This window comes from Acartia tonsa, chromosome 7, assembly GCF_053477335.1.
Source record: "Acartia tonsa isolate MP-2025a chromosome 7, ASM5347733v1, whole genome shotgun sequence".
Taxonomy (NCBI): domain Eukaryota; kingdom Metazoa; phylum Arthropoda; class Copepoda; order Calanoida; family Acartiidae; genus Acartia; species Acartia tonsa.
The window spans coordinates 15,319,188-15,331,860 of NC_137266.1; the positions used below are offsets into that span (position 1 = coordinate 15,319,188).

The window sequence follows — 12,673 nt, forward strand, 5'->3', positions numbered from 1 at the left end:
AAGACAATTGAAGGGAAAACCACCAGATTTGCAAAAGATATTCATACTATTTTAGTTTTTTGAGAATGTATGCGATGAAACAGCTTGATATCTTTGAAGTTGAGATAATATAAACACATCAATATAAATATTTTACAGAGTTAACTAAGATATTATTTGCAATTTTTAAATGTCTTCTAAAATATCCGTTTTCTAACATTGACACTGACACTTGTGCTTTCATATTCATTTTAAAATTCATGTTCTTATTCTTCCTTACTTCCTTTATTTCCCTTTGAATTTTAAACCATGCAAAGCTACTCTACAATATTTGAAATACATCCATCACTATAAAGTAGTCAAATTATAATTTTTTAAGATAATGTTCAGTTTGAAGTAAGAAAACAATGATATTTATATATTCGATCATTTTCACCCTCCCCCTGAAGACATATGTACTTTCTCATTTTCTAGCCCTATAAATACCCATGAATTTAATTTGCCCAAAATTTATTCTGCAGATAATAACTCATAAAATATGTTTATGATTGGTCTAAAAACATGAAAAAATGCGTTTGAGATTGAATATCTAAATATTCATATTTTAAATATAAAAAAGCGTAACCTTTCCTTAGAATAAACATTATTAAAATTACTTTGAAGAGGCAAAATAATTAAGAGTAGTTTTATATAATTTTGTGTTTGATTTCTAAAAATCTACGAACTGGTTGGTCCTTTCAGAGATCTTTTACTTCAAAACAAAAAGACCTATTTAAGAGATTGTACACAAAATGAAAATTTTTTTGGATGAAGGTAGAAAGAATGATTTTGTAACAAAGAATAAATCAAAATAATCTAATTTAGACAAAAATGTAATCAAGATATTTATTTTCTATGTGTCTCTCTTCTTTAACCTTGCAGTTTTATCTTAAATAATACAAAGTATAACAATGTCTGTCTGACTTTCCGTCCATCCATCTGAAGTTGAAGCCAAAGATCTCATTGGAACTATTTGCATTTGCTTTTGATGGAATCTACCTACTACTCATGCTATAATTATGAGCTATTTTACTGGGGGGAAAGGGGAAGAACACCTAATTAAAAAAAATAATAAATAACCCCCCCTCCCCTTCTTAAACACAAAAAAAACCCTAAGCTCTACAACTTTAATGAAACCTTTTAATTTAATCTTAGACAGGTTTTAGGCTATTCTAGATACAAAATATTATTTTTCAAATTTTGAGAGAACACATTGAATTTGATTGAAAGATGTTATTAATATTTTCTACATAAACAACTTTCTTCACCTGTTTATGTTTCAAATTGATTACATTCTTACATTTTTAGAAGCGTGGCTACTAAATAAATAGAACGTATTCGTACGTACGTAATTCCCATTGTCCACCCTTAATAAAAGTTAACAAATTTAACACACGATTTATAGATGCAAAATCAACAAACACGCTTATAGCAGAGATAACTTTTTTTATAATGCTAGTTTTTACCCTGAATACAATTATAATTCTGAAAATCAGAGGAATGAGAAACTGTCCCAATTTTGTATAACTTTAGAACAAGTTCCAATTACGTCATATTTTTCTTTCCCGAAAAAGAGAAGGGTGAAAAAAAAGGGAAGGGGGGAAGAAAAAAGAGATGGGAGAAAAAGGGGTTTTCCCCATCTCTTTTGAAGAGATTTTCTTCCCCCCCTCCCTTTTTCGGGAAAGAAAAATATGACGTAATTGGAACTTGTTCCGCTAAAGTTATACAAAATTGGGACAGTTTCTCATTCCTCTGAAAATCACTGTATTGTAGGCTTTAAATTTACTTGATATGACATATCTAAAACAAAATATAAAGTTTGCAAAAAGTACAAAATATTTTGTTTTCGATGCTCCATATATGAACAAGTTTTCAAAATGATGAGACTTTTAATTTTTCAGAATTTTCAATTTATCAATGTTTTTTTTTTAATTTCAAAGTTTTGCTACTTTTAAATGTAGCCCTCATTAAGGTTGGATTTTGTTATTAGAGCAGAAGCTACTACATAATTAGAATATGCCCTTAATTATTCACCTATTTATAGTATTTGTAAAAGTTTACCTTATACACTTCAACTTCTAACACGTCCGACATTCTAAAATAAAAATAATTATGAATTTCATTTAATAGTTTTTTATAAAAAAAAATAATAAAAGATAAAAAATCCAAAGACAAGCTTTTATTTTTAAAAAAATATTAACTATAAGAGAAATGTAAAGTTTTATAGTTAATTTTACAAGAAAAAAGAATAAATGTAAAATTAAAATTATAAAAATGAAAAGACAAATAAAAAATTGGTTAGTTTTAAAAGTTTATAATAAATGATATTATAAAATTAAATTTTGAATGAAAATCATTATGTTTAAGTGATATTAAACTTATTTGTATAAAGATAAATCATCTAATTACTAAGATTAAGAAACTATTATTTACATCTACAATAACTTTTCATTTAAAACATAAAATAAACTATTAAAACTAAATAGCAAAATTAAAAGTTTACAAAGGAAATAAATTTACCCTTTTTTTAAATAGTTAAAATCTTCCTATAACCAATACTAATTGAAATTTGTGGAGTAAATAAAAAATAATATTCCTAAATAGACATACAACTGACTAAATATGTCTGTAAGCTATTCTGATTAAATGTAAAATTTTGTTGTTTTGTATGTAAATATTAATATTAAATGATAATCCTAGGCTAACAGCCAGATTAGAGGGTTATTATCTATTATACAGTGTTATATAACAGTCAATAATCATTACTCTCAAATAAGAATAATTAGAGCTTTATACATATTTGATGATTTGAAATGTATTTTATGGTGTAAAAATATCTCTTTACCTCGAAATAGCATCTTGAGGTAGATTTTCAAGCAACGGGACACTTTTCAGAAACTTAACCTGCAATAAACAAAAATACAATGTATAATGACTATCTAAAGTATTCGGCACCACGGGGCTAAAAAAACTAGTTTTAATCTTATAATTGTACATTCTATATCCGCGGAAAGCCGTTTATAATACGATACGAGAAATAACTATTAAATTTACAAAAATTTTATTTTAGACACTTTGAACTTAGCAAAGCATTTAAAAGTCAAATGGACACAAATGCATTGGGCATTGGGCTGAATAATATGGCGGTACTCAATGTTTTATAAACACGCTTTCTCATTAATTTCCTTAAAAACTTTGGGTACTTTATAAAACTCTTAATTGGTTTCTTCAAACTAAAAATGTCCAAACTTTTCAACGAATAATACTGTTCTAAAAAAAGGGAAGTTTGATTATTATCTTTTGAGATGTATTTCATTTATTTTCCATTGTTTTATTCTTGAAAACAATGCAAGTATAATTATATACTTATACCTGGTTTTCAAATTTCTTAATTCCTGTAGAGACCATGATTTGCTGAAAGGTATTTCTGTCCAGTGACCATAGTTTGCCTGGGGAGCACGCCTTGAAAAAGTTAATGTTTTTCATTATAAATCTATCTAAGTTGAAGTTTCCATCAATCTATCTTCAACTATCTATTGTTTTTTATCTGTCTATATGTATTATGTACCTTTACAAAAAAGGTACATTACATTTTCATCAATCTACACATATGAAAATATTTCGATACTTAGTCCTTTTATTAATACTATCGGCTACGCCCCTAGAGGCCTCTAGATACACTTAAGAGAATGATAAAAGTCTATCGTTCACTTATAATTATATTTTTGTTAAAGAATATTTTTTTTGTGCGTGATATTTTACAGGACAGATTTTTCTTGGGATGGTAATCATAACCTTCCCTAAAATACTTAAAAACCTTCCATGGACCTATAAGAAGCTACACTGTAAAGGGGACCCATTTCGGTTCAGCGGTTAGCGAGATCATTTGCTACAGACAAAAAAGCTTACTACTTTATATAAAAGGATTTACATCTTTCTATTCATACCTTTATAGAAGCAGTTCGTTTACAGTTGTATAGAATAGCCAATTCTCCGAATACTTTTCCAACTCCAAGACTTCCCAAAACTTTCCCTTCCTATAAAAACATAAATCTTTCAAAATATTTGGTTTTTAATGTAAATTCTATTAAATTTCTGAGATTTTTGCATTATTTGCAGCTAAGACATTCATTAAGATTAAAAAGGAAACGCTGCACTGAAAAGAAGATTCATATTAATACTGCAGTAAGTGAGATCTTATGTACAAGCAGCCAGACAAAAGAAAAAATAAGACAATTAATTCTTTAAGATTATGATAAAATTTCATATAATAAGTAAAACAGAGATAATCAAAGATGTTAAGAGATGGAATGGTAAGTATCAAAAGTTTTAAAGCCAAAATAGTGATCATATTACAAGAGGAACCAATATAAATTACAGACTAATGTCCCCTCCCTCTCTGGAGATAAGTACGATACATCAAATCCAGTTAATTGTTAAAAAATTGGAAGCCCATTATTTAAATTCTTGTAAAGAAAAAAATCTTTAAATTTTGAATTATGCGAAAATTGTTTGGAGTTAAAAATTTAGTCAATAAAGCATCTATTATATAAAAGAATTATTTTTCTTTAATAAAAAAAACATAGTTTATACTATTACCTTAATAACGTCAAACTCTCCTTCTGCCGAAACAAACAGATTTGACCCGATTTCACCTAAATACAAAAATTTTTAATGCAAACTCTATAGTACGAATGTGTCCTTATGTCTGACCATTCGAACGTAACAGCATCATGCTCTGTTTATACTTAAGCTTTTGTTTTATAGCGGCTCTATATTCGAAGGAATATGAAAAGGCAGAAAAATAGCCTAAACCAATACCCAGACTTATATACAAAAATAAAATAGCCTAAAACCATCTTAGCACCTTTAATAAGCTTCACTGTAAAAGAGAACCATATCAGTACTGACAAAACAGCTATCTACTTTATATAACAAAATATTGAAAATTTATATAAACCGACAAATCTTTGTTAAAACTTCTAGAGTAGCTTTGGTATGTAAAAAAGTTTACCCTCTCTAATAACATAGCTGCCTTTAGGAACATTTCTCTCCTCCATAGCATCAACTATTTCTCTAACCTGAAATATTGGTAATAAATTTAAACCATTTATAATTCCTTTTATTGTTTGAAAATCTTGTACAAGGATGCAGTTATCAATTAGGTATAATCTGAAAAACACAGCCGCTTTAAAACAATTACTAAGTTCATTTAAACATTTGATCTTTTTTTATCTTTCATGCTTTGTTTATAACTAGCGGCTAGGCCCCTAGAACCCCCTAGGGGCACTTAAGGTAGGAGGGGGAAAAGTCGACCTCATCCCATTTTAAATTTGAGTTTCAAAAGAGTAAAAAATATTGTTTGGGGAGGAGGGGGTGGGGGGGGGGGGGGTAAAGACACCCTCCCCAAAAAATGTTTAAAACCTTTCCAGGACCTATAAGAGGCTTCACTATAAAGGAGAACAATATCGGTTCAGCAGTTAGCGAGATCCTTCGGGACAGACAAAAAAGCTTTCTACTTATATATTTGGATATAATTGTTGGATTATTTTGGCTGGAACTTATGGATGTCATCCTTGTCCATTGTTCAAGACATATAAATGTAACTATTTACGTGTCGTAGGGAATAAATAAATATATGTACATTCCTAATTAAAATAAACAAAATATCCCCTTCTGCAGATTAACATTATTGGCTGAAAAGTTTGAACTCTACTATTTTAGAACCAACCAATCAAATTCATTAAAAAAAAACAAATTAAGACAAATAACAAGATAATATGGTTAAAAAACTTTGGGTACCACAGTAATTTATAGTATAATATCCACCCCCTTTCTGGCACTATTTATTGACTTTTAAATGTATTTACTGTATTTAACTATTTACATTTAATTTAAATCCACCTCAACTTTTAGTAGTTTCTTAGGAAAAGATTAATTCTTATTTTCTATTTATTTCAATATTTGATAGTTTTCTATCTATCTATCTATCTATCTATCTATCTATCTATCTATCTATCTATCTATCTATCTATCTATCTATCTATCTATCTATCTATCTATCTATCTATCTATCTATCTATCTATCTATCTATCTATCTATCTATCTATCTATCTATCTATCTATCTATCTATCTATCTATCTATCTATCTATCTATCTATCTATCTATCTATCTATCTATCTATCTATCTATCTATCTATCTATTTCTATCTATCTATCTATCTATCTATCTATCTATCTATCTATCTATCTATCTATCTATCTATCTATCTATCTATCTATCTATCTATCTATCTATCTATCTTTCTATCTATCTATCTATCTAACGTACCTGAGCTGTCGAAAGATTCTTAAGAAAATCATTATCCATAATTGCTTCTTTAATCAGAGTTTTAGATCTTAAATAACAATTATGTCATAAACAGTAATCGAAACATTAAATAATTTATTAGTTTACGTAATATTTTTGTAATTAAAATGATTAATCTATTAAACAAGTATGATAGAGTTCTTAAGTAGCAATCAAATCAGTATTTATGGCAATATTTAATCTTTTACTCAATCATTAAAATGTAAACACGATAAGCATTGTTTTAAAGAATTGTTACTAAAAAAAATGAGTAGAGGATTTTAAGTAAAAGTTTCAAAGATTTTTAAAAAGAAAATATAATTTACCTAAAATCTTTGCTGTGTTTGTGAATGCTGTTCTGTTTTTGTGGGGCACTTCGTCCTGGTAGTTAAGAAGGTTAAAATCATATTTTAGAACCTGTGTTTGTCTGTAGCTTAAGATCATGCTAATTGCTAGACCGATATGATTACCTGTAAAGTGATGGGTATATAATGCTTTACTCCCCGCAATAATGATAAATTGGACACCTCCCCTAAATAGGGTTAGGCAGCCACTAGTTTATACAACCTAGCGGCTTCTCCGCTAGCCTCTAGGGACTTCTCCTTATAAGGTAATGGGAAGTCAACCTTCCTATATAGAATTTTTCTTAGAGCTATAGATATTTTCAAAAAATGTATTCCTTGTCAAATTACTCTGCGTTAAAATTAATACCAGAATGTTCGCCATATACTTTGTATTATAGATAGTAGTAAATCTACATTTTCCCGCATTTTCTCCAAAGAAGGAATGGTCCGGATTTTTATATGTAAGAATCATAATCTGCAATAATACCAGATAGCCTGTTTCAAAACGACTGCTTGCATTTTCCGGCGATAAATACCTAATTAAAACTTATGTTTAAAAGAATAAATAAATTTAAAGAATAAATAATGTCTGAATAAATATGTAAAATTAATATTTTGTTTGTGAGTTAACCTCTTATATTTAAAAGAATATGTATTTTAACCCTTTCCTGAGACACCCTGCTTCTTATTGAACACAATCTGTCCTGCCATACTGTAAGCATCCTAAAAGTAGAATAGATCAGGGAGTAAGGGAGGGGACAATGGATCGAATATTCAATTTTTAAGAGTCTCAGACTTTGGGTACTGGCGTAAAGGGAATATGCACGAATTCAGCAGTTTCTGACTGACTTTGGGTACTAGCGCATCAATGCCCCGCTAACTAGCTGAGTTAGTTTTGAATATTGCAGACAGAAAAAATTGTTATTGATGGTTTTAACAAATATTTTTTCCCAAGAAAATGTCATTTTATGTATAGAAACTCTACTGTGATATTTATGTATTAAAAATCTAAGAACCCCTTGAATTTAGGTAGCAGTTAAAAATATATGAGAAGGGTTGACAAATTAGTAAACAAGATTTTTCTAGTGATTAATTACAGAATTTTCACTACATTGTAATGTATTGGTAATTTAATTTTCAAGTAAATTATTTTTTCTTAGAACTAATTTTGTTTTAAATTATATTACCATGATCCCATACAATTTTGGTCATAAATCTGATTTTCATTGCTTTTCAATAAAACTCTTAAAGTGAATTAATTGCCGTAATAAATTCGTAATGAAAAATGGTATCTTTTAAAAGTTTACATAACTGAAACATCAATAGAATTATTTGCATACTCCGTTTTAAGACAATAAAAGTTATTTATCGCATTCTATTATAGAAAGCTTTTAGCGGATATTAAAATGTAAAAAATATTAAATTTGAAGCAGTTTTGTTAGCCCCGAGGGTCTGAAGGAAAATTGTCTGTATTCGATGTTATACATAATATTTCAGTATGAATGAGAACCGGTTGAGAACATCAATCAGTTTCGAACCCATACTGGAAAAAAAAATAATTTTCATGTCCGTATAACTAGACAAATGGTATAAAAGTAATGAATTTTCTCGTATTCATTCGAATCCGGTGGATAGGAACCGGTTCTCATTAATACGAAAAAACTATGTATTCGTATTATATCCAGCTTTCTACGAATATAAAAATGTACAATCATAAAATTAAAACCAGTTTTTTTAGCCGGTGCCTTCGGCACCTCGGAGCTAAAAAACTAGTATTAATCTCATAATTGTACATTCTATATCCACGGAAAGCCGTTTATAATACGATGAAAGAAATAACCATTAAATACCTGTATTGTACTAAGTAGTTGGTCTTCACCCCTAGACATCATATGTGAGGCTTGTTGTAGAACACTCTAAACAAAAACTTTAATATTAGGAATATCAACTCATTTATAATCTACTATCTTTGTCATAAAGTCCTAGAGGTTTTTTTATGCATATTAATGTATTTAATAACAATATTGATTCATTTGTTGGTTTTCTCATCTAAATAGATAGAAAGATGATCTCTGTCTGTTTGTATATCTCTGTGTACCTCTGGGCCTCTAGGGGCGTATCCACTAGTATCTATAATACAAAGTAGAACGATGTCTGTCCGTCCTTCCGTCCGTCTGAAGCTTAAGATCTCGGTAACTATTGAACCGATTGGATTCTACTCTTCAGGGTATATACCTACTGGTCCTGTGGTGGTTTTAGGCTATTTTCTTGGGGGGTGGGACACCCCCAACCCCCCAAAAAACAAAAAAAAATATTTTTTTTGCAGAAGATTTCCTTGGTCCTTTTTTTTCAGAAGATTTCCTTGGTCCTTTTACGAATTTCACCTTATTTTTTTTGGATCACCTAGAGGCTAGGGGCAAAGCCGCTAGTATAAAAAGTAATAGTATGTATCAATCTATTTTTTTGTCTATTCATCTATAATTATATCCATTTGCCTACCAATCAAGGTATCTTATTTATATTCATTCATTTACGTATATTTAAATGTCAATCCATCTATCTATATATCTTCATAATATTTATCTATCCATCTATTCTTACCCTAAGTTTATGAAGTTCTCGTTCTTGTTTCATAATTTCATGGTCCCTGCGTTGTAATTTTCTTTGTAGGGTTCGAACCTCCGCCTCCAGCACAGAATTCTCATTTGCTAAAACATTTTTTTTAAAATAAGTACCCTGTTAAGAACCTAAACCCCCATACTTTCTGATTTTGAAAATAAATTTTAAAAATGGTTTTTGTTTTGTTTGCTTAATACTTTAGATCAGGATAGGTTAGATAATTTTAAGTACTTGGCAGCCCTGCAGGGCACCTCAGGTCTAGGCCACAGAGATGGGGATCCAAGCAGGGGTTAGAATATGAGAAAAAAATAACCCTTCCCCTATTTAAATGGTATATATCATTACAAGTATAATTTGCTATATAAAGATATACAGCAGAGTGTAAATCTGATTAGGTAAGCAATATATGAGTCTTATGGGCAAACAAGGTCAGTCATGACCGAACACTGACCTTTAATCTTAAGCTCTTCTTCTAAATCTTTAATCAGAGTTTTGAGCAAGTTTGATTCTGATGTTCCACCTCGTGCCATCTCTCCGTTATCACACATCTAGATAGATAGATAGATAGATGATGACCTCTAAGGTAGATAGATAGATAGATAGATAGATAGATAGATAGATAGATAGATAGATATATAGATAGATAGATGATGACCTCTAAGGTAGATATATATAAATATATAATATAAATATTATGTTCAAAAAATCTTCTAAAATATTAGTAAAAATCCTTTAAATTAAATTTATTTTTAACTTTAGTTTTACATTGACATTTGAAGAGTGCAAACATGCACGAAACAATTTGTAATGTCTGAATAAATATGTAAAATTCATATTTTGTTTGTGAGTTAACCTCTTATATATACAGCATGACCCTCAAAAAAGTATTTTTAAGCATCTGCAGCCCTTATTTCTCAATGAATTATAAAAAAATGCATATGTCCTTGTTCTCCATAGTATTCCACTTAAGTAGATATAAAAATATTTTTTTTACCTCCATTAACACCGGAGATTTTTAGAGCTAAAGTTTTGAAAAAGTGACTGAGAAAAAGAATTTATTTTTGTTTCTCTTATTTTTTGGATGGTTATATTATGTTTTTCTGGCAACTGAATAATGAGACACAAAGAAAAACAAGTTAACTAATTATTTCTTTTTTATTCCACCAAAAAATATAAATTTTTAATGGCAAAAAATACTACTGAATGAATTGATTATTTGCAAATTTTAGGTTATTTATTAACCCTTATTTGAGAAAAGGATTAATTATGACAGTTGCTCCGCCTACTTTTCTGACATCTCAATAATTTAATAGGGGGTTAATTAAGCTTTTTAGACAAAAAAAATCATTATGTTTTAATTTTATTTTCTTCATAACTTTTTTGTTATTAAAGTTAGGATTGTGAAACAAAAACAATTTTTCTGCTATATTCATAAAGATTTATTTGGTTTTTTAATCTTAAAAAAAATTGCCTAATAAGTAAGCTTTTCAAAATATCATTAAAGTAAAAAGACTCAAAAAATATGTGTAAAAAAATGTTTTTTACTTAAAAACTAAACTTTTTATTTCATTTTTGTATAAAGTTTCTGCTAGTAACAAAAATAAAAGGATTTCTACCTTAATTTTGCTAAAAATGTCGTTTCATGTTAAAAGTTACTTTTTCCTCAGTCACTTTTTCAAAACTTTAGCTCTAAAAATCTCCGGTGTTAATGGAGGTAAAAAATATATTTTTATATCTACTTATGTGGAATACTATGGAGAACAAGGACATATGCATTTTTTTATAATTCATTGAGAAATAAGGGCTGCAGATGCTTAAAAATACTTTTTTGATTATACATACTAGCAACTACATCCATACATGAACTTGAAGTAGGGGAGGGGGGGGGGGGAGGGGTTGTACCCATTTGGCTGACCCCTGAAAATTATAAACGTGGTCAATCATACTTATCAAAACAAGGTGTTCATATATAGTAACTTTTCACCTTTGTCTAAAATGACCAAGCTTTTAATGATGGAATCACCTCCACATGAGGTGTATTTCAGTGGTGGTTTTCTTAGTATGACACTAATATTTTTAAGGGTTGATTGTACCTACTATCCACTGTAAATGATAGCAATTTATTCTAAAGACATTTCTTACTAAACACAATATAAAACTGAATTTTAAAAGCTTAAAACATATATTTAACAGTATCTATTACATTTTGATACAAATTAAACTTTTTTTATTTTTGTCCAACCAGTCATTGTGATTTGTACTTTAGCATTATTGTCTTTATTGCGCACTTCTATTCCTCCTTATTCTATGATAGATAGATAGATAGATAGATAGATAGATAGATAGATAGATAGATAGATAGATAGATAGATAGATAGATAGATAGATAGATAGATAGATAGATAGATAGATAGATAGATAGATAGATAGATAGATAGATAGATAAATAGATAGATAGATAGATAGATAGATAGATAGATAGATAGATAGATAGATAGATAGATAGATAGATAGATAGATAGATAGATAGATAGATAGATATATAGATAGATAGATAGATAGATAGATAGATAGATAGATGATTTCTAAGGGCTTGGTGTCGCTTCGGGTTCTCTCCACACACCTTGAAACATACTCCGCGTCGTAAAATTTCTGTGTAAAAAAACAACAAACCCGATGATTGCACGACCTTTGTCTAAAAGTCCTTACTGCAAATGGTAATGAGTTGCGTCTGTATTGGCACAAGGCATTCCTCCTACTCTATTTATGAATTACGCGCACCTGTCATAGCAGCACTAGGAACCATTTTTAACGTCTGTAGTTATGACGCAGTGTTAAGCCGAGATTCGAACCTATCATCTCAACGACGACAAACAAATGCGCTACATGTTAAACCACGGTCGCGGGTGAGATAAACAAATTGATGAATCTTAAATGTTCTTCAGATCTGACATAACAACACGAATAAATAATATGAATGACAAAATCTAACCTTATTTCTAATATCCAATAATAAATATGAAGTTATGTTGAAGTGAAGAGAGGTAACATTTTATTTACATCATACGAATCTTTCAAACTATATCTGAAATATATTGATTTACTAGCTATGGATATAACATTTATTTTTCAAATATGCTAACAAATATGAAATAGTTAATATTCCCAAAGGTAAAAATTACACTGTGCTTTGAATATATAGAATTAAATAATAGAGGTACATTTTAACGACATTTAAATGATGTAATAATTACTTACATATGAAAATAGAGAAAAGTGAATAATTTAAAAGAAGATAAGTCAAACCAACCAATAAATAAACTAAAATGTTCAATCCCTA

At 29.0% G+C, this 12,673-nt stretch overlaps 1 protein-coding gene across 2 annotated transcripts in view; it reads right to left on the reverse strand.

Annotated features, from left to right (window-relative positions):
- Positions 1-12,420, reverse strand: part of LOC145324934 (cGMP-dependent protein kinase, isozyme 1-like) — a 34,575-nt gene extending 22,155 nt beyond the window's left edge. For both annotated transcript variants that reach the window (XM_080167694.1, XM_080167693.1), the window contains exons 1-13: positions 12,326-12,420; positions 9,785-9,881; positions 9,316-9,422; positions 8,565-8,630; positions 7,381-7,437; positions 6,697-6,749; positions 6,353-6,419; positions 5,033-5,099; positions 4,618-4,673; positions 3,966-4,055; positions 3,391-3,480; positions 2,864-2,922; positions 2,080-2,113 (exon numbers count right to left, since the gene is read on the reverse strand). In XM_080167694.1, the coding sequence (XP_080023820.1) occupies positions 2,080-2,113; positions 2,864-2,922; positions 3,391-3,480; positions 3,966-4,055; positions 4,618-4,673; positions 5,033-5,099; positions 6,353-6,419; positions 6,697-6,749; positions 7,381-7,437; positions 8,565-8,630; positions 9,316-9,422; positions 9,785-9,881 (843 nt within the window). In that variant the 5' untranslated portion in view covers positions 12,326-12,420. The remainder of the gene's footprint in view (positions 1-2,079; positions 2,114-2,863; positions 2,923-3,390; positions 3,481-3,965; positions 4,056-4,617; positions 4,674-5,032; positions 5,100-6,352; positions 6,420-6,696; positions 6,750-7,380; positions 7,438-8,564; positions 8,631-9,315; positions 9,423-9,784; positions 9,882-12,325) is intronic.
- Between the last annotated feature and the right edge of the window lie 253 nt (positions 12,421-12,673).